At 58.3% G+C, this 21,813-nt stretch overlaps 1 protein-coding gene across 9 annotated transcripts in view; it reads right to left on the minus strand.

Annotated features, from left to right (window-relative positions):
• Positions 1-14,902, minus strand: part of PHRF1 (PHD and ring finger domains 1) — a 30,626-nt gene extending 15,724 nt beyond the window's left edge. For 2 of the 9 annotated variants that reach the window (XM_042904454.1, XM_042904453.1), the window contains exons 1-7: positions 14,814-14,902; positions 14,336-14,453; positions 10,021-10,136; positions 9,491-9,607; positions 5,372-5,595; positions 2,484-2,567; positions 884-1,002 (exon numbers count right to left, since the gene is read on the minus strand). In XM_042904454.1, coding sequence (XP_042760388.1) covers positions 884-1,002; positions 2,484-2,567; positions 5,372-5,595; positions 9,491-9,607; positions 10,021-10,114 — 638 coding nt within the window. In that variant the 5' untranslated portion in view covers positions 10,115-10,136; positions 14,336-14,453; positions 14,814-14,902. The other 7 variants (XM_042904452.1, XM_042904446.1, XM_042904447.1 and 4 more) reach the window with 6 other exon arrangements.
• Between the last annotated feature and the right edge of the window lie 6,911 nt (positions 14,903-21,813).

Genomic DNA, 21,813 nt, shown 5'->3' on the forward strand with positions numbered 1-21,813 from the left:
GCACGGGCAGAGCCTTGCAAGAAGGGAGACCAGACAGCGCGTATCTGAGCCTAGGAGGTGGGACTGGAGAGGGAGGTCCCTGGGAGGTGCCTCAGGAAGACAAAACGCACAGCACGTGGCATCTGTCTGGGGAGGAAGGCACCCGGAAGGTGGGCTCTGGTCAGCAGTCAAAGGGAATAAACTCTGAGCCTCCAGAGCCAGCTCTGGGCCACCAGGGCGTGACACTTCCTACCTCCTGCTGCTTCTCAGTCCAGGCCTCAGAGGGGCTACCTGTTACCCAAGAGAAAGCTCCAAACCTGCCAGCCTCACGGGATTCTCTGCCACTCGTGCCCCAAAGGAGAAGTTTCTGTAGCCCTCTCACCACAGCCTGGTGGCAGAAAAATTCCTCAGACACCCAGCAATGCCTCCTGTGCTGGAAGGAGGCCCAAGAAAGGCTCCCAGGAGCCAGGGCCCGCTGGACACAGGGTCACCTGCCCTCACAGAAAGCAGGGGTCCTGCACAAGCCCTTCTCTGGGCCCCCAGCCCCAATCTCTCACGTGCCCCTCACCTTTTCGCAGTCTCGATGCGTCACGAGTCCCCTCAGAATATCTTGTGAGTCCCCTCAGAGTATCTTGGGGGAACGGGTAGAGGATATAAATGGTGGGAACAAAAGAGCCTGGGAGACCTGCTGGTTACCCACCAGCGGCCTGGGGTTCAGCGTTCTGAATACCGGGGGGCGTGGCCCCCCTGAGCATCACAGAGAAGATCTGTGGGTACGAAGCACAGAAGCAGCCCTGCAGGACTTCCCTCTAACACGTTAACTTAACACTCCAGTCTCAGAGGCTGGGCTCGGCAGGGACCGGGGCACGAAGGCCTCGTCTGCCTCGGAAGCCGCCGTGCTCACCCCGCGTCGCAGCCGTCGCAGAGAAGCAGTCGGTCCTCCCGGTCGCTCCTGCCACACACTTCACAAAAGGTGGGGTCTTCCTCCTCATCCCGGCCGGCTCTGGCGTTTTCCACCGGAACCTGAAACAGAGAAGCCCCGCCGGTCAGCGACAAGCGGAGCCCAAATCCGAGGCGGGGCTGCTGGGCCGGTACAGAGCACACTGAGCCGCCTCTCGACACGCACGCAGGCTCCGCGGGCCCGGAGGCTCTGGGGCAAAGTGCGCACGGCAACCACGTGCAGGCAGTTAGCCGAGAGAAACAGCGAACCCAACGGAAAACAGAGGACGACCCATGGAAGGTCCCCAGACCAAGCAGGTGGGGACCCCCAGGGCAGCGGCGCTGGAGCCGTGAAGAGGGAAGAGAATAAGAGCCGGAGGCCCGCATTCTCTCGAGAACCGTGGCAGCGGCGGTCACAGCTGCGCACGGAGAACAGCCCTCTACGGGCAGGCGAGGAGGCGCGACCGCCAAGACTCCGTGATCGAGGGCCTGAGACGCACCAGGTGCTCAGACGCTTCCTTCCCCTGCCCGTCTCCCCGCGCCCCAGAACGACCCGGCCTCCGCGCTTCTCTCCGTCCGTCCGCGTCAGCCCCCCAGGTCACACACCCCGCCGCTCGCTCGCCCGCCCTTTACTCCGGGGCCAGGATGGGACTCGGGGGCCTCCCCAGCCTCCGGCACCGTCTGCACTGGACGTGGAGTCACTCTCCCATCTTCCCCAACTGCACTAGCCGGTGTGCCCCCTGGACTCCCCACCCCCCAGCTCCCTGCACACACAGGAAGGGCTCGGGGACATGCGCTTGGGTGGCAGATGCTCCAGGTAGGTGAGGACCGGCTACACGGAAACGGAGGCCCCGGTTCCAGGGAAGGAGGGCAGCGTCTGGGACAGGTGACGGGGACCCGAACGAGCAGAAGCAGAGCCGCCGCCTCCAGCCCAGCACTGTGCCCACGAGAAATCTGCACACAAAGAGCCAAGTCCCCGCGCATCTACGGCTTTGTGCGCCGTGTAAATAAAACGGCAGGTCTACGGCTAGCTGCACGACACACGTCGAAGGCGTGTCCTCGAGTCTCTGTAACGTTTCTCCTCAGCAACAGAAGACACTGACAGGCCCTTCAAGCCTCTCACGAGCAGACGAGCAAAAGAACAAAGGAGAACCACTTCCTGTCCCAGCCCCCCTGGCACACGGCCCCGCCCCGGCCCAGCACCAGCAGATGCGTGGTCCCGAGACGGCAGGCGTCCTCGCCCGGGCCTGGCCTCCCCCGTGGCTGTCGTGGCCGAAGAGAAGCTGTGAGCTGTAGAGAAGGCTTGTGGGAGTGGGGGAGAGGAAGTGCGAGGGACACGCCAGCTGCACCGCCCACAGCACGCGGGCCCGTCGACCAGACAGCACACCCCTCTGGCCGCTGCTCACGCTCCAGACGCTTCCGCGGGTTTCTCAAAAGCACTTAACCAGTATTTACTCACTTCAGGAAAGCAAATCAGCTTGTGAGCGCACGTTCTCCCATTAGACAGGGACCAACATGATGATAAGGTGTGGGGAGGGGCCCTCTAGCACAGCATCTGCACTTACCTTCTTCAAGATTTTACCGCCAAACCGAGCTCGAATACAGATACATTTAAATATGGTTCGATCAACTGGACAGGAATTGGCATTCTGTAAGAAATAAAAATTGCATCGGGATCCTATAGGATCGTTTTCACGACTAATACCACATTCGAAATAAAACATTCCCTTAGAAGTAAGAACTTCATCTTACACTGAAAATCTACTTTCTACGGTTCACGTGCCCCGTGCCGAGTGGCTGGGAGCACAGCAGCGAAGCCAAAAGACAAACCCCCACCGTGCAGGGCTGCTCTCCTGCTGGGGAGGAGGGAAGGCAGGCTAGCCATGAGCGCACACATAACATGCACGCACGTATGCGCACACACGCGCACGCATGGCACGCACGTGCTAAATGCTAGGCACAAAGCGGGATGGGGGCCTTCCTGGGCTGGCCTCCAGCCAGGCCAGCCAGGATACTGGCCATTTCTGTGTCCCCTACCCCCTGGGCCGCGGTTCTCCGCGTGCACGAGGTTGCTCAACATCTGTTTCTTAGTAAATGCTGGTATTTCTTCACATAGTGTGGCCGGCTGCCCATCAAAGGTGACAAATGTTTCTTCTTTACTAATACGGTTTGGACACGTAGAAGTTTGTTTTAAAATACCTCTATCGTACAGAGCATACCCAACAACATGCACTCGAAACCGGACAAACTGACATCTGTGTGGTCAGCACCCAAGCCCTCCAGCCCCTCCCACCCACCCCTGCTCCGTCCCCTGGGGCTCCAGATGCCTGCCCTCAGGACCGGGACTCCAGCTGCACACGCCCACTCTTCACCAGCAGGTGCGCCCGAACGGTCGCCGGTGGTCGCCGGTTCCCGTGCCGTGTCCCACGCGGTGGGTAAAGACAAGCCGCCCACCCACCCGAGCAGGGTCTGCGCAGACGGACTCCCATCCTCTCGCCAGCTCACAGGGCAACGGTGCACGAGCCACATGGCTGGACACGTTACACCACCTCCACTCTGGGAGGTCCAGGGGCTCCCATCCTCCCGGGTCTCTGATCTACACTGCGCTAAGCCTCCTTCCCTGTCCCGACAGTTCCCGCATTTTCCCACGAAGGCTTCAGAGCACCACTTGCTAACTTTCAATCCGGGGGGGGGGGGGGCTGTGTGTGGGGTGTGAGCGGGCGCCCTTCCTCTCCATCTCTCCCACATGCCTGGAGAGCCCCGCTCCCCGCAGTGTGAGACGCTACCTGCTGTCTGCCGTGTGTGGTTGTCCCTACGAGTCCCCGCCACGCTCCCGGGGCCTGGTCTCCATTCCTGGACCAACCCGGTATACTCACCGGAGTTGTACAGATCCTAAGAGCCGGCACGCGACTGCCTTTTTCAAAAGGACTGCCAATTCTTGGCATTTGCTTTCTCTCCTCTACGAATCTCACGGCCCTGCTAGGCCCTGATGCTCTGGTTAGGGTGGCAATGAACTTGTACATGACTGCCATCTCTCTGAGGTGGGATTTCCCTTCCAGAAAGTGCTTTCTTCAGTCAGTCTCAAAGGCTTTAGAAAACCTCTCTAAAGGTCTCACGTGTCTTTTCCGGACTTATTTCTACGTATACTGTAACTTTTCATCTGTATTAATCTTGTGTCTGGCAATCTTGCTGAACTCCACGTTACAGCAGCTCCTTGGTAAGATATCTGTATCGATAACTCACTATTTGCAAATAATAATTTCTCCTACGTGATACCTACACCTTTGTTTTCTCCTCGCACTATTCCAGTACAACGTCAACTAGGAGGTAACCACCACCTGGTGGTGTTCCTCCATTTCCAAGGCTCTGCCTGCCACAAAAACCTAAACCTTGATCTGACGTGTGCTATGGATCCAGCACCACAGAGCAGGAACTAGTGGCATCAGGACAGGGAAGCCCTCAATCGACAGACGTCACAGGGAGCCAGCAGCCGCGTGGCCATGCGGACGGGTCACACAAACTCCCACTGGAGATGCTCTGAGCTCTCTGGGAAAACGGGGAGCAGGGCTGGGGTTAGAGGCTATGGTGCTTCTGTTAATCTCGCTGAGCGAGGTGGTGGCATGGAGATCTGCCACGCTCACGCTGCGTCCACGTTGGTGAACTTACAGGGGAGGGGGGAGAGGGTGAGACAAAACATGGCAAGCAGACTTAACAGTTCTTGAAGATGGGGGTGGGGGGCACACACCGCTCCTCCTGTACCGTGCTACTTCTCTGAAATGTCTCACGATAGGAAGTTTAATACAAGGGGGCTCCCGCTTCTAAAACTCATCATGAAATACACCGTGTCTTTCTGGTAAATTCCCTTCAACTGTTTCAAGGATGGCTCCCTTCACTGCCGGTTATGACTCACTGCCAAACTGAATCGCTTGCTTTCTCTGCCTCTTTGAGATGACCCCACCTCGTGAGACTACAGCATACTAGGCTGACTCTGCTGGCCACACACTGCGCCCAGGTCATTCAGGACTTCTGCGGACAGGTCCCCCAGGGATACCAACCCATAAATAATCCTCCTCATCCGATGCCCCACAGTGAGCTTTATCAGCAACCCCAAAAGCACACCAACAAAGCAAAGACCGGTCTAGGACCCAACCCTGGGGCCCCAATTTCTACTGGAGAGGAGAGAGAAGCGCCAGCAAAAGGCTAGCAACTGACAGGGCCACTTGCAAGTGGAGAGAGGGGGGTGCCCGGGTGGCTCGGTCGGTTGAGCCTGACTCTCGATGTCGGCTCAGATCACGATCTCATAGCTCGTGGGCTGTGCGAACAGCACAGAGCCTGCCTGGGGCTCTCTCACTCTCCCCCCCTCTCCGCTCCTCTCCCATAAATAAACTTAATAAAAACAAAAAGTCAACGGAGAGAGGCCATCCTGAAGGAAGAACCTCAGAGCCTCGCTCACCTTGGACCATTCCACAATACAGTCCAGGCAGAAATAATGGGCACAGTTCTCCGGCGTCCCCAGGGCCTGGTCCCGGAAAGCGTTGAGACAAATCGGGCAGCTCTCGGAATCGTCATCAGAATTAAATGCGCCATTGGCTTCCAACGTCCCCTGAGTATCCGCCACTGCCACTGACGTTTCCAAGCCTCCTTCTTCTCTTCCTTCTTCTTCAGAATCTTCAGAACCTTGAGAAGCAAGGAGCACAACTTTGTGAGCTGGGACACTGGAAGCAAGCAGCCCACAACTGCACTCAGGAAAGTGTGTTTCCAAACCCCACACTCAAGGGACAGATCCCTTTCCTGCAGCCCTGCCCAGGGTAACCATCCCTGAGCACCTCACCCTGAAGCTGTGTCCAAGCTAAGGGGATGTGACACTGGCTGAGTGGCCATACCAGCTCCTCTAGCCCCCACCTGGAGGCAGAATCAGAACCCTCACGATCAGGGCAGGTCCCAGGGGCCACCCCCATCTGACAACTGGGTTCCCTGCGGTGGCCCTGCTCGGCACAGCAGCCTCCAGACGGCGCCACGTGACCCCAAAACCCTTCTCAAAACACGATGTTAACAAGCCATCTGTCTCCGAGTGACACCTCCCTTATAGGTCTCTCGTTTTTCTTTCTTTGGGGATGTAGGGAACATAGATTCCTAACTAGGCAATTTGGCCGCAACAGTTCTGATCAGTTTCTGAGAAGTTCTAAGGCTGGGACTTGACCAGGAGAAAAGGAGACACTTTGAGTTCAGCACAGCAGTTGACACGTGCATTTAGTTTTCTCTCCCTCCCAAATTCCACTAAAATGAGACCCGAATGAGACCTTGCACCAGAGGTGTGGCAGGCAGGGTCCTCACGAGCCCCAGCACTCCTCCCCATCCAATCCACTGAAGTGTGGACACAGCAAGTGACTCAATTCCCTCTGCATGGCAGAGGGAACAATCCCTGGGGGCTCAAACTAATCAGGTGACTCCTCTAACAGCCGTGCTCCCCAGATGGTTGCAGAGAAAGAAGCCGGGGGATGTGCTCCCGCGGCTGACATGACCTGCCATGCGGACGAAGGGAGGCCTCTAGGCGGTGAGGACAGTCTCCGGCCGGCAGCCGGCCAGCAGTCAGGACCTCAGCCCTACCCCCGCAAGGATCCGGATCCTGCCAACAAGCAGTGACCCTGGCGGAGGACCCTGAGCCTCAGATGGGAATCGTGGCCCTGTGACCCCTTGATGTCAGCTGGTGAGACCTGCGCGAAGGACCAGCAACCCACACCTGGACAGCTGGCCCCGCACACACGGAGACAGTGAGCGCCCTGTCCTGAGCTGCCAGGTTGGTGACGACTCGTCACACGTCAAGGAAAAAAAAGAAAAGAAACTAATGAAATTGGCATGTACAAAATTTTGGAAAAGGCCAGGCAGAAAGCTGCGTGAACATGGGACTTTGCTCCGCTTTCCTGCTTTGCTGGAAAGGGCCAAGGAAGCAGAAGCAGGTCGAAGCCAGGTGACCAGGCTCTTCCTACTGAATTCCGAAAGGCAAAGAACTGTCCACCTGAGGGCCACCTGGGCCTTGTGCAGCACCTCGGCTCACAGAGCAATGCCTCTGAAGTCTCTGAGGGACACTGACCAGCACTGATGAGGGTGGACACTCGTGCAGATGCGTGAGGCCCCGACTCATCTACCTCTGCCCACCCTTTCTAAGGGGCTGCTGGAGGTGCTCCCCACCAGGCGGGGGGGCAAACCGAGGACAGTGCAGATGAGGGTGCCAGCCTGGCTTGGCAGTGGGCAGTGGGCCTGAAAACCCGAGTGCTGAGGAACACAGGGTCCCGGAGAAGGGCATGGTCCCCGCTGGAGGAGACTGGAGTGGCCCGGGGCCGTGCCCGGAGCCGGCCACTGCGACTCACACTCCCTCGTCCAGCTCCCTGCGGCGCGGGGGCGAGGCCACACGCACATAGATCAGAGCCCTAAGTCCTCAGGTTTTATGGTAAGACTTAAGCAGATAATACTTAAATTGGAAACTCGGCAGACAGCAGTCAAGCGGTTTTCAGGAACAAACACTAGAGCAAGAAAAGCAACAAGTAAAAAAGCACCCCCGGGAAGGGCCGGGCCTAAAGGGGTGCAGGAAGTGCCCTTGTAGGAAACTCCCTTCTCAAGGTCTGACCACACTTCCCACACGGCACCTCTTTCGCTTCAAAGACCGAAGGGCACACGATTACGCTTCCAGGCCCGCCAGCCACGCCCAGGGCCCCGCGGCCTCCCTTCCTGGGGCTCCTCGCCACCTGGAGGCTCTGGTCCCGCATCTCCTTCTCTCCTGTCCTTCAGATCACAGCTTAGACGGGGTCTCTCTGGAAGTCTCTTGCTTCTTCAGGGCCGTAGAGCGCCCTTCCCACGACACCCCTGCACACCCACTCTTGACACGTATTACCCTTATTAGAACTGCTGCTTTGTGCCACTGTGTCTGCTGCTAAGTGGTGCGCTCAGGAGCAGCAGGGACCCCAGCCGAGCTGGCTCCTGCGTTCCCTCGGGCCCTGCCCAGATTCTCTGGCATCCAACAGGCCCTCAGACCTTTGCTCGAGGGAGGATGTCTTCTGGCTTCAGCCCTGCCAGCGCCGACTGTCTGTGCCTGAGACCGACGCCCCAACTCAATCTTGGGGGATATGCAGAAGAGCAGTAGTCGTGACCTGCAAACTCGGGCAGGATCTCACATCCCTGTGTCCAGGATTCAACACCTAACTCTGGGGCGCCTGGGTGGCCCAGTCGATTGAGTGTATCACTCTTGATTTCAGCTCAGGTCATGATCTCTCTCCCAGTTTGTGTGTTTGAGTCCTGCGTCTGGGCTCTGCCCTCTCTCTGCCCCTCCCCCACTAGCGCTCTGCTCTCTTCAGAAATAAATAAAACTTATTAAAAAATCTAACTCTGGGGGGCGCCTGGGTGGCTCAGTCGGTTAAGCATCCGACTTCAGCTCAGGTCATGATCTCATGGTTTGTGAGTTCGAGCCCCGCGTCAGGCTCTGGGCTGACAGCTCAGAGCCTGGAGCCTGCTTCAGATTCTGTGTCTCCCTGTCTCTCTGACCCTCCCCCGTTCATGCTCTGTCTCTGTCTCAAAAATAAACAAACATTAAAAAAAAAAAAACCTAACTCTGGAAGAATAGGTCACCAACACACACAAAGTTGCAAACTCACCCTGGCTCATGCCACTTCAGTCCTGGTCCCTCATGAGCACTGTCGCAAACATGAAAGGTTCCCTTTCTGGAACATTCTAACACTGATAACCACGGGAGCCAGAGTCAAATACACAGATCATGGTATTTGCTTTAAGACCATGCCTCTCCTGACTTAATGACTATGCCAGAAGGAAAGCAGCCATGAGTCAAACTTCCAAAGTCCAGCACCCTGTCAGCAGAGGGCCACACGTGCCCTCCCTCAGAGGAAGGTGATCACAGCTGGTCTTGGACAGGGTAGTCCGGCCTGGGGCCCTTGAAGGCCATGCACAGCCAGGGCAGCTAGAAGGGACAGTGAAGGAGGCGCTGTCAGCCTAACCAGAGTCGCCTGAAGCAACGTTCCCTGCGCAGCAGCTGAAGGGCACAAATGCCAACCAGGAAACCCGCGCCGTGAATTCCTCAATGAAGTCATCTCCTGTGTTTGCCAGCTCTCTCGGGCTCTGGTCAGAACGAGAACAAACCATAGACGACACCACTGACCTGTTGAGAGTCCTGGCCAGGTGGCCCCGGGCCACAGCGAACCTCAGCTAAGCTAACCCTGCCCTGTACCTGCGGGTGTGGGAGCTGGGGCCACCAAGTGCACCCCGTGTGCTCGTCCTGGAAAGACCCCACTTCGTGATGCTCCGCCCTCTTAGACATTTGAGTCTCCTGCCGTCACCGGGGAAGAGGCCTGTGAGGCTGTGTCGTCAAACTGAACTCTTGACACAGAGGATGACAACCAAAGCGAGGGCTCGCCTTAGGGGACTGCCAGGCCCGACGAGCGGCCGAGGAGCCTCTTCGTAATTTCTACGGCCCTCAGCGGGCTCCAGTAACAACGCTGGGTGAACTGCTGTCCCTGCCCCCACAAGAGGAAATACCAGGAAGCCATTCGGACGCCAGCGCTCTCACCGGATTGGTCCTCCAGACCGCCCTCCTCGTCCTCTCCATCGTCCTCTCCATCGGTGCTGTAGCTGCGCTCACTGCCCGTGTCCTCCTCAGAGCTGCCACTGCTGCCGTCACCGCTGTCTTCTAAGGCGAAAGAGATGAAGACACAAGCCCAGGGGAAGTGTCACACAATCAAGGCAGCAAAAGGCCAGGGCTGGCTCAGAGCTGCACAGAGGCGCTCCAGGCACCAACCAAAGCGTAGCTGCCCAGGTGAGGCTGGGGAAGGTGGGCTGGAAGGGGACAGATGCAGGGAAAGCACATTCTTCCCCACTAGCATCTGTCCCCGACACAAATAAAATGTATCACTAACCAACTTAAAAGCACAGAGTAACTTTTTAACAAAGACTGAGAGTTGAAATTAACACGAGTAAACAACCCTCCAAAGGGAACTCCAGCTTTTCCCAGAGCCAACAACCTGGAGTCGTGCAAGCCACCAAGGCCAGCTCCAACACCCGCTGGCCCACCTCCGTGGGAGAAGCGGGGGACCTGCTCACCAGCGCTGCTGGCCAGGACAGCAGGGTTGAGTCGCGAGCGTCCATCTGGCCCTGGGCTTCGGTCCACAAGCTCGTCCAGGCTGTCGTCATCCATCGCTAGACATTGGCGTTTGGCTCTGAAATTAACCAGAGTCAGGTAATTCCTAACTGTCCCAGGATGCCACACTCCCCCCATCTGCAAGCCCAACAGTCACTCCAGTGACACGTGTTCATCTGTAAGACACGAGGCCAAGCTGTGAGATATAGAACAAACACAACAACTCTAGGGGTGCGTGGTGGGGCTCAGTGGGCTGGGCGTCCCACCCTTGATTTCAATTTCTGCTCGGGTCATGATCCCAGGGTGGTGGGACGACCGGCATGAAGGTTCTGCTTAAGGTTCTCTCAAACCAAAAAACAAAGCAATTCTAACCACAAAGCTGTGCATATGTATAAAAAAAGGTAACGATTCCCATCTACAGAGTGACGTTCAAAGTCAAATCTCAATTTATAACGGACCTAATTTAGCTCAGTCTGGCAACATTTTTCTTCAGTCAGGCACCCACGACACCTTAACACTCCTGAAGAATCCTGACACCGGGCACGAATGAAATGGCTTATCACAAGCTGAGGCAAAGCGGGGTTTTTGATGCAGGGGGGTGGGAGGTGCCAGAAGGGCCTAGGTGACTAACAAAACCCCCTCCCTGCATCCCCTGCCATGTCACTCTCAGCCACAGCTGGCCAGCCCAACCTCGGCTCACCAGACCACCGCTGGGAGGCTGCGGGTCAGCCGGGGCTGCTCTGACCTCACCCCGAGAGCATCCACAGGGCACTGGCGAGACGCAACCGCCCAAGAGCAGCACGGAGTGCGGAGGTCGGGCTCCACCACTCAGCCACCATGGCCACTTGCTCTCGGGCTCTTGATCTCCAAGTGGGGACACCTGCCCTGCCTACTCTGCAAGACCGCTGCAAAGATGACACAGAAGACGTAGACAAACGACCTTGCAAACGCAGAAGACACAATCCGCCTCCTTCACCAGGCCTCCAACTTTGGAGCCCAAATAAGGGCTCCTTTCTCAACAACACGCTCACCTCGTTTCCCAGATGACTCTTGGAGGACACACTTAACTAAGACGTAATGAAGAAAACCGTCTCCGTGCACAGTGTGCTTCGGGCCAAGTCCACTCTCCACGGTCAGAGGAAAGGGGCCGCACAAAAGACCAGAAGGCAGAGGGGCAAAGCAGGAAGCTGGGTTAGGCCAGCATATGCCCGAGCGCCAGGCAAGGTTCTCGTCTGCGGATCCCACGTGCAGGCTTCTCTCCCACGGGCCATGGGCCACCCGCCAAGAGCTTCACACGCACCACGGCACCCAGGAGAGGGGCGCTCACCACCACCTTTGTACAGATGCTCCCAGAGAACAATCTCCTGGTGGGGCTAAGGTCAGGTTCAGATTCCAGAGTGCCTACCTAGCTTCCCTAACAAAGCCCCAGATCCTAGGGGCGCCTGGGTGGCTCAATCGGTTAAGCATTCGACTTTGGCTCAGGTCGTGATCTCGTGGTTTGTGAGTTCAAGACCTGTGTCGGGCTCTGTGCTGACAGCCTGCAGCCTGCTTAGGATTCTGTGTCTCCCTCTCCCTCTGCTCCTCCTCTGTTCATGCTCTCTCTCTCTCTCTCAAAAATAAATAAACTCAAAAAAATTTTTTTCAAACAAAGCCCCAGATTCTAGGATGACATTTCCTAAAACAGTGAGGGCATGTTGACGTGATGAAGCTGTCAACTGCCTTATATTGCTTCCACCTGAAAATAATGCACTAAGAGATGGTTTTGTGGAGTTATTAACCCCCTAAAGCTACCACCTTTCTCGTACTTAGTGCTCTAAGGTTAAGAAAATGAGCCATACTCAGTCGGTTGAGTGTCCGACTTCGGCTCAGGTCATGATCTCAGGGTTTGTGAGTTCGAGCCCCGCGTCCGGCTGTGTGCTGACAGCTCGAAGCCTGGAGCCTGCTTCGGATTCTGTGTCTCCCTCTCTCTCTGCCCCTCCTCTGCTTGTGCTCTGTTGCTGTCTCGGTCTCTCAAAAACAAATAAACGTTAAGAAAAAAATTAAAAGAAAAAAAAAACGGAAAGAAAATGGCCACAGTCCCACTCAACAAAGGGTCTGGTCTGCACCCTCGGTGCTTGGTGACTCAGCAACACAGCAGGGACCCAGCCTGTCCTACAAGTCCCGGCCGTGACTCCTGCTAGAGGCACACAGACTATGGGGCACGACATGCCACAGACCTTCCAGGAGAATGACACTTCTGTGGGCACAATGGCTTCAGGGCTCAGGGAAGAGGGCCTAGAACGCTCTGGCCACTGTCGTGAGCGTTCCCACACGTGGATTCCACAGAGTCATCCTGGGACAGCTGCTCCAGTACCTACCCCGCCCCTGCTGTGTGCAGCACACTTTCTTGCCCCACAAGAGGGGTAAATACAGCTCACCCTCAAACCACACGGGTTTGAAGTACACCGGGCCATTTACACGTGACACTGTTTTGGATAAGTACCATACTACAAATGTGCTCTCCTTCCTCAGGATTTCCTTGGCAGCATTTTTTTCTCTAACTTACTTTATAAGAACATGACCTGTGACATACACAAAACACGTGTCACCCAGTGGTTTCTGTCATCGGTAAGGCTTCCAGTCAACAGCAGACTATTGACAATAAAGTTTTCAGAGTCAAAAGTTGTATGTGGCAGTTGGACTGCATGGCGATGGGTACCCCCATCCCTGTGTTGTTCAAGGGTCGCCTGTACCATTGCACATAGACCTTCCAGTGAACCCTTAGACACCAGAAAATGTAACCCCTGAGGCCACCGAAGACACAACACAGCACACCTGAGGGCAGTTTTCCGGGTGCAAATCCTTACCCTGATGACGTGTCACACAAGCACCAGCTCAAAAAGAAAAACAACCCCTAGCTTCTCTGGTGCACTGCGACCCAGGTCCACCTAGAACGGGCAGTGGCGAGGCCTGCCTCCGAGGGCTGCCTGAAGAGGTCAACAAGGCCATAATGGGGTTTGGTACCCGGGGACTTGCCAGAAATGCCAGCCCGGGAATGGGGTCGAATCCCTGAGTCCCTGCCCCTGTGGGGTTCAGTCCCATGGCCTTGTACTCCTCCACCACTGCTGGGCAGGGAAAGGGTCGATTAGGAGGCTGAACATCGTCCCTTCCTGTTCCGTCACGCGACAGTTAGGACACTGGGGGAAAAAAAACCCAGGTGGCCTCTGAAATTACGTTCCAGAGCAAACACCTGTGCAAATACCAAGGCAGAGACCACAACTAGAGATCCCTACAGCCCTTTCCCTGTCAGAACTGCAATCAGAACTCTTCGTTCATGGGGACCCCAGCTTAGGACCTAATGGCCCACCAGCAGCCCCAGCCCAGACATACCTGCCCAGATGCACCGTCCCTACCTCTGCCCCTGTGTTCCAGATAACAGGCCGGGAAGCTGTCTGGCAGGAAGGCCCACGGCCCCCTCCCGGCTGCTGGCCGCCCTCGGCAGTGCTGGTGGTGCTCTGGGGTTCCCCTGCTCAAACTCTAGACTCAGGGCATCCAGGGGGAATAATTGAGCCAGAAAAAATATCTCTCTCTCTTTTCAAATGCAGGAACCCAAAGCACCTACAATTCCAACCGTCACTAAGGCAGCAAGAGCTTCAGTGGTAACTGGCACCTACGCCAAGACCGGAAGCAAGAGTGCCCGTCGCCAGGCCCTGGGCAAGGCTGCCAGGTCCAACAGTGCACACCGGGCCAGGGCTGTCATTCTCCATTCGCCGTCTGCCACAGAGGACAGGAGACCTGGGAACTGCAGACTGCAACGGAAGTGAAAAAGCTAGAGCCCCCTGAGGTCTTTGCAGGGCTGAGATGGCCACGGAGGGTCCGTGCTGGGGGGCTGCAGAGAGGACTAAAGCCAAGCTTGCCCCGTCAGAGCCTTGCCACTTGGCCGGGTGCAGAGAATGCACTGGAAGACGGCAGCTACTGTTATTCGGACTCCACGTTCTCCCATAAACACGAAGCCTGCCGGTGGTCCTGGGACAAGGAGGGTGTGCTAAGTGCCAAGTCAAACCTCACCTGAGCCTCACGTTCTACCCGTATGACCACTGGCTAGAAGGCGGCGCGCCAGGCAGACGCCAGAACGGTATGCAGTCTCCTGAACTGACAACGGGGTAACATGAGCGCCACTAAAGAGAGCACCGCCCCAGAGTCCCGGGCTGCGTTAACTCGGCGCTCTGGCTGCGCGCTCAGCAGCTGTGCGCCCCGTTGGCAAGTTACTTAACCTCTCCGGGGCTCAGCTCGGCTCACTTGTAGAAGAGGAAGGACGACCCCCACTCCCGGGGTTTGTTGTGAAGACTACGAGAGTTAACAGGAAATCATCCCGCGAACCACTCGGGCTGCCGACGAAAGCAGTGACGACCGGGAGCTGGAAACGAGTTGGCAAAGGGTCACACCTCGCTCAGAGGGGAGAGCGATAACGCGGAGTTGGCGGGGGGGAGGGGGGGGTGCGCCGGACGGGGCGGGGTGCGCTCCCCGCGACTGGAGACCTGAGGCGGGCCACCCGGAAACCCGCCCGCAGGCCGAGGAGCCGCCCAGGCTCGGCGCGAGGCCTCCCTGCCCCGCGCCCGCCCGCCCGCGCCGAGCTCCCCGCCGCCCGCCCGGGGCCAGCGCGGCGCAGGCCTCGCACCGCGGGGCAGGCCTCAGACAAAGCGCGCGGCGTTCGAGGACGGCCCACGCGGCCAGGTCGCGGCAGGGACCCCGGGACCGCCGCGGGCCCCGCACGTACCCGAGAACCTCGTGCCCGTCCGGCTGCGCCCGGGCGCTCACCGCCGCCGCCCGAGCGACACCCTCGACTAGGCCGCCGCCGCCGCCACCGCCGCCGCGCGCTCCCCGACCCGGAAGTGCACGGAGCCGGCTTCCGGGGCTCTCCCGCCCCGCCCCGCCCGTTGGCGGGAACCACTGGGACAAGGGAGGGGAAGAAGAGCCTGAGGTGGCGGATGGCGCCGCTCGCCGCAGCCGAGGGCCCCGAGACTTTGGAAACACTGTTCAATGCCGGACCGCCGCCAAGGAAGACCAGTGTCTGGAGGAACTTGTGGTGTCTGGGCCTCCGACGGTAGGCTGTTCCTGGTCGCCCTCCCCCGCCGGGAGCTGGTACGGCCCAAGCCCCCGCCCGCGGCCCAGGGCGAATGGAAGCGGCGGTCCGGCACACCTGAGACCCCGCCCCTGAGATCTAGCCCCGCCCCCACGCCTGTGGCCACGCCCCCACGCGGCGGCCCGGCCCTCCCCGCTGCTGGCCACGCCCCCAGCCCCGGGCGCCTCCTGTCCCGACCGAACACTGGCGGAGTCCTACGTGCGCGGGCTCCTCCGGGTGCTGGCCACAGCCGGAGGAGACCGCAGCCCCGCGTCGCGTCCGGCCCGGACACAGGAAACCACGAGCACTGTAAATCACTACACCGTGTGGTGTGGGAGAAGCTGACTCGTGCTAGGAGGAAAGATAAAGCAGGGTAGGATCCGGGGCTCAGGAGCCTGGGAGGACTAGCCAGCGTTAAGTGGTGAGGTTGGACCTCAAAGGGGCCGAGCTGGGCCGCTGTGGGGAGAGCACCGAGAAGCCGCCGGACCTCGGGAAGGAGGCTGGGATGGCTGGGCCCAGTGCGGGGAGTGGCCAGAGGCGCTAGGGGCCCAGGAGGAGCATTTAGGGCAGGATGACGTGTGCTGGCTTACGGGCTCCGCGGGGCGGCGACGCCAGACCCAAGGGAACCGGTCAGGAGGCCACTTCGGTGACCGCAGTTCAGGGACCACCATGGCTCGGGCTCGTGTGGGGGCAGCGCAGGTGCGGGAAGCAAGAAGTTCCTGGTAGGTTCTGAAGAAAGGCGGTGTGTTGGGGGATGTGCGAAGTAAACCCAGGAGCAGGGAGCTTCTGGAAGCCAGGGAAGGAAAAGGAAGGCCCATCAAGCAGGGGCCTGGGTGAGTGAGGTGGGGGCCCTGTGACCCTGAGGACAGCAGCGTTGGAGGGGGAGAGGGCCGCAGGGAGTCTAAAGAGAATGGGACCCGTCACCAGGGCAGCAGCGGCAACTCTTGCAAGTGGTTCCACTGCAAAAGGAAGGAAGAGCAGGGGTGGCCAAGAGGGAGCCAGTCAAAGGAGGGTTGTTTTTATGTTTACAACTGGAGAAGCAAGGGCTAGTTTACAAACCCTGTAAATGACTTTGCAGAAAGGAAGAATGGATGGTGGGGGACTCTGGAGTGATTCCTCTCTGTTGGCCATCGGGTCGGGGTCTGGAGGGGTGGCTGCTACAGCACAGTGCCTCTGGGGTGTCCCCCAGGCCAGGTGCCTGAACCTGGGCACTTGGGCTCCCAGTGTATCAGTCATGTAACCTTCGGAGAGCTTCTCAACCTCTCTGTGCCTCAGTGTCCTTGGCTGTAAAACAGGGAGGTTGAGAGCTGGATGGATGAGTATTGGGATAGCACTTCAGGCGGGGTCCAGCATCGCAACTACCCTGCATCAGGCACCTTCCCCGCCCCCTCCTTCTCAGCTTGGAGCTTGGCATGTGCTGGCCCTTCTACATACACATGCCTGCCTGCTAAAAACCATTGGATATAAAGACACTACCCAGTAGAGGTTACCAAATGGTAGGGGCACCCTGCTGACCCTCCTAGAAAGAGTTGAAGCAGCAGCTTATAGCCAACTTGGAGCCCTTTTGGAGAGGTGACAGTCCTTCCTACCTTTATGTGCAGATGTTCCCCAGGGGCTGCTGAACATTTGTCATAATAAACATATGCACCCACAATGGGAAAAAGGCTTACTCAGCAGGCATCCCTGGGCAGAGCACAGCCTACCTAGTCATGTCAACCTGTGCTCACATGTGACACGTGCTCTCAGGAAAGTGCCCAGAGCCATTGGTCTGGGCCCAAACTGAATATAGGTGGTACCTCTTGAGAGCATAGGCACATACATACCTATATCTCCCACCTACTGATGCCCCCCCACAGTAGGTACACCTACTGTACCCCCCATCAGTACTATCACTACAGTGCACAATGACTAGCCACCCACCTGCCACCTCTCACATGCTAGTTCCAAGCAAGGACACACGTGTGCACCCTGCCCACATGCCCCTCTAGATTTGCACTCTGAAGCCCTTGCTTGCACCCTGCCTTCCCAATCCAAAGCACAAGCAGGAACATACATGAAATGGACACTTCTGCCTTGTGCCAGAAGGGTGGAGCTGGGCTGGGAGCCACCTTGGCTGTGTCCAGCCCAGGCCAGCCCTCTCCCCTGCCATCAGGCCTACACACAAACACAGCACCAGAGGAGACTTGGGAAGGTGGGTGTGTTAGTGTCCTGGTCCTACCCTAAGCAGTGATCACAGACTGGGTAGCTTAACCAGCAGTTTATTCTCTCACAGTCCTGGAAATCACGAGTCCAAATTCTGAGGCAGCTGCACTCCCTTGGAAATCTGTAGGGGGAATCCTTTCTGCTTTTTCCGGGTTTTGGTGCTCCGGGCTTGGCTTGTAGCCAAAGCCCAAACAGGACGGGCACGGCCACTGATGGCCCTGCGCACCGCTCTGTGTCCCTTCTGGACTCAGACTCCGAGCCTTCCAAGGTGACGGGTCCCGCCATGGGGACCCGGAGCCCCCACCCACCAGCCAGAGTGCTCCGCAGTGGCCTTCGGCAGTACAGGCCCGCACGTGTGTCCCGAGGGCGTGGTCGGGCTACATCACCCCAACTCTGCCTCTGTCTTTACATGGCTTTCCTTCCTGTGTATCTGTATCTCTCCTCTCATCTATCTCATAAGTCCATTTGCCATTGGATTTAGGGCCTACCCAGGTAAACCAGGATTTTTTTTTAAGGAATTTATTAAACAATCATCATCGTCATTTTTTTTAATTAAAACAAAAAATTTTTTTTAAGACAGAGTGTGAGCAAGGGCGGGGGGGGGGGGCAGAGAGAGTGAGACACAGAATCGGAAGCAGGCTCCAGGCTCTGAGCTGTCAGCACAGAGCCTGACACAGGGCTCGAACTCACAAACCACGAGATCATGACCTGAGCCGAAGTCGGACGTTTAACAGACTGAGCCACCCAGGCGCCCCAGAATGATTTTTATCGCAAGAGCTTTAGCTCAATTACAGCTGCACAGACCCTTTTTCTCAATAAGGTAACATTCACAGTGTCTAGGCATTAGGATACAGACATCTTCTTGTGGGGACACTATTCAAGCCACTACACAGGGTGATAAGAGTTGCATTTGGAAGCAGTAGGACTGGAGGGCACAGCTAGGGGTCGTACCAATAAGGGCAAGACAGGAACTCAGAGTCACCCTGACTTCTGGCTTTTCCCTGTCCCTGAGTCCCAGACTTCTTTCCTTCAAACCTCTGCCCTGTCCTGAAGGTGTGGGCCTCCTCAATGATCCTGCAGATTCCTAGGGGTTCCTTCAAGACTACATGATCCAGACTTTGCTATCCTTCCACTTCTGACCCCTGATAGAGCTGAGCCAGCTCCTTGCTCCTCTGTATTCTTTCCCCACCCACACCCACAGCATCCTGCACTTGAATTTCTATCCCCAGGCTTCAGGCTCCTGAGGTCCCAGGCAGGGCAGATGCCTTCCTGGCGCCTCAGCACTTAGCCAATCAGGCAATTTTTTTTTTAAGGCTTATTTATTTATTTATTTATTTATGTTGAGAGAGAGAACGAGTGGAGTAGGGGCAGAGAGAGAGAGAGAATCCCAAGCAGGCTCTGTGCTGTCAGCACAGAGCCCGATGTGGGGCTCGATCCCACAAATCACAAGATCATGACCTGAGCCAGATGCTCAACCAACTGAGCCACCCAGGCACCCCTGGCAGTGGTTTTGAAGGAAGAAATGAAGTGATCTGATGATGGGAAGTGTGCAGTTCGGTCGTCCAGGTTTTGTGACAGGTGATGGGCTCCAGCCCAGGCACATGTGGGATGTGGAAAAAGGAACTAAGAACAGGTGGTGAGTTAGAGGGCAGGAGGGCCACAGGAGAGCCACCAGGGGACCACGATGGCTGAGGCTGAGGGGGCACAGCCCCTGGGTGAACGACCAGAATGGCACCGAAGAGAAAAGAGTTCCTCTGAAGCTGCCTGGAGCCAGGTGAGTAGAGTCCTCCAGGGAGGGAGGGCCTGGGTGTGAGGCAGGTGCGGGAGACATAGACTGATTGGAGTGAGGTGAGGGAAAGTGGCCCCCTCTGGCTTACTTTGGAGGACTGCGGTGTCAGGAACAAAAAGGGAGCAAGCATCTCTCTACCCCATCAGGGATCCAGATGGCCCGTGATTCCGCCGCAGGGATCCCCTGGCCATGGAGGCATGGAGCTGAGTATGAAGGGAAGGGGACCAGGGCCACCTTGGGGCACCACCCAGGAGTCAGTAACTTCAGATCTTAAACAGTCCATTCTCATGAATTATACTTTCTCAAAGCCCAAACAGGACGGGCACGGCCACCGATGGCCCTGCGCACCGCTCTGTGTCCCCTCCGGACTCAGACTCCGAGCCTTCCAAGGCGACGGGTCCCGCCGGAGGGACCCGGAGCCCCCCACCCACCAGCCAGAGCGCTCCGCAGTGGCCTTGGGCAGCGCGAGCCCCACGTGCGTCCCGAGGGCGCGGCCGGGCTACGTGCGCCGGGGCCCCGCGCGTTCCCGGGAGCAGCCGGCCCACCGCGAGGGCGGGGGAGCGCCTCGGGCCGTACCACCCGCCCCGGCCGGCGGGGGAGCCGCCCCGCACGGCAGCAGCGCGGCGCCCGCAGGCCCCGCCCGGCAGGTGGCGGCCCCGCCCCGAGGCCGACGTGCGGAAAGGAACGCGCCGGCCGCGCCCGCGAGGGGCCGCGCGGCGGTGGGCGTGGCGTCCCGCCCACACCTCGCGCCCACTGGCTGCGGCGCAGTAGGGCGGGACCTGCCCGGCGGGCCATTGGCTGCGAGACCCTCATATTTGCATACGGGCCGGCGCGGGGCGCGGGCCGGGCGCCCCGCGCGGGGCGGGAGGGGGGAGTCGGGGCCCAGCGGCGGCCGCCGAATTCGGGCAGAGAGCTGGCGACGGTCCTGCGTCGGGGTTGCAGGTGACGCGCGAGGGGTCCCAGACTGGCGGGCGGCGGGCTCGGGCCGGGCTGGTGCGGTGGGACAAGGACGCACAAGTTGGAGGAGAAGGGGGGTCGGGGGTGGGGGACGCCCCCCTCCGTCCACCCGGCGGTCCCTCCAGGCGCAGGGCAGCCACTGCCCACCGCACACTGCGCTGCTCCGGACCCACTGTGCGTGTGACAGCGGCTGATCTGTCCCTGGGCAGCGCGACCGCCCCGGCCCCTCTGTGACCCTGCTCTGTCGGGCAGGGGACAGCCACACCAGGTGGGAGGGTGAGCACCAAGGCGAGCAGAGGCCAGGGCGCCCCTGTGGACCAGGTCTGCGTATCTGCGCTCAGCAGGGGGGTGGGAGGAAAGGGGAAACATCTTGGGACTTCCCTGCCCTCCGTATGAGGGGGCTCAGGTGGGCCAGATGCGCCCTAGGAGGGAACTTTCTTTTCCTTGTGTGTTTCAGGTGCCAGGATGTGCAGAGTTACCGGGACGGTCTTCTGAACGTTGCCAAGCTGAGGGCAGCCTTGGGCAGGCAACGGGTGTTGTGGTCAGACCTTTGGCACTCAGGACCGGAGCCCCTACTACTGGCCTCTTGAGGGCCACCTCTGGGAACTTTCTTAAGGAAGATGGTGCCAGATTTGGCTTTTCTGTGCATTTCTGCCTCTTAAACAAGGCTGCTAAAAGAGTTGGGATGCGGAGGACCTGCTTGTGGTGACCAGCAACATGCCCCTCCCAGAGGTTGGGGTACCTGGCAGAGCCCCCAGCCCATCTTCCAGGCCTGCTTTCTCTGCCGTGGGTTCTCAGTCCACTGTGAAAACCTGCTGGTCGTGGGGCATGCCCAGAGCAGTCTGCTGGCGTGCAGGTGCCAGGACACTTCCCGCAGGCCTGGTGTCCTCTCCCAGACAGTGGGGGTTGACAGCTGGAACTGGGTCTGTGATTGCCAGAACAGCCTGAGGGAGAGGCGGGATTAGTTGAGGACTGGCATGGAATTGGGCTCACTTTTGGAGGGACCCTGTCCTAAAGGTCACTGTGGTGTACCGAGTGTCACACCCGGCAGGTTTAGTAGGGCCACGTTCTGCAGGTGACAGGGAGGCGTGCATAGCCTTGGGGTTGGGAACCAGTGGAGCTGATTGGCTGCCACAGGGCAATGGCTTGCTGTGGGTGACCCTTCAGTGAGCCCCGGTGTTCTCAGCCAACCCAAAAGGCCACTTTTGCACTGGGGGGGGGGAGCAAGAACCCTGAGGTCAGGAGGGGCTCCAGTGCCAGCCCCCAACACAGCCTGGCCCTCCAGAGACTCGTGATGATGGCTGCCTGTGTACTCACACCAGGCTTGCCTGGGGAGCTGGCCTGGCCTGGACCTGCCCTGCCATGGACTGATGTGTGTGTTTGTGTGTGTGGGAGCTGGGCCTCTTCTTACCTCAACATAACTCACATCATTGTTTTCAAAGTACAGTTTAAAGCTCAAAAGTAAACTTCAGCAACTCCAAGGTTTGCTTAGTGATTTGAAGCACTTCTGGCAACTTCTTGGGGATGTGGGATTTTGTCCTCCTGGAACACCTAGAGGAAAAAGGTTCTGTCCCTTTCCCCACCCTAGAGCACGGGTGCTACCTGAGGACCCCTCCAAGGTTCAAAAGAGGGCTCATCAGCTTCCTCAACCAGCAGCACACCGGGGACAGGTCCCTGGAAACGGCTTCTGAACAGGCGTTCCCTGAA

This window comes from Panthera leo, chromosome D1, assembly GCF_018350215.1.
Source record: "Panthera leo isolate Ple1 chromosome D1, P.leo_Ple1_pat1.1, whole genome shotgun sequence".
Taxonomy (NCBI): domain Eukaryota; kingdom Metazoa; phylum Chordata; class Mammalia; order Carnivora; family Felidae; genus Panthera; species Panthera leo.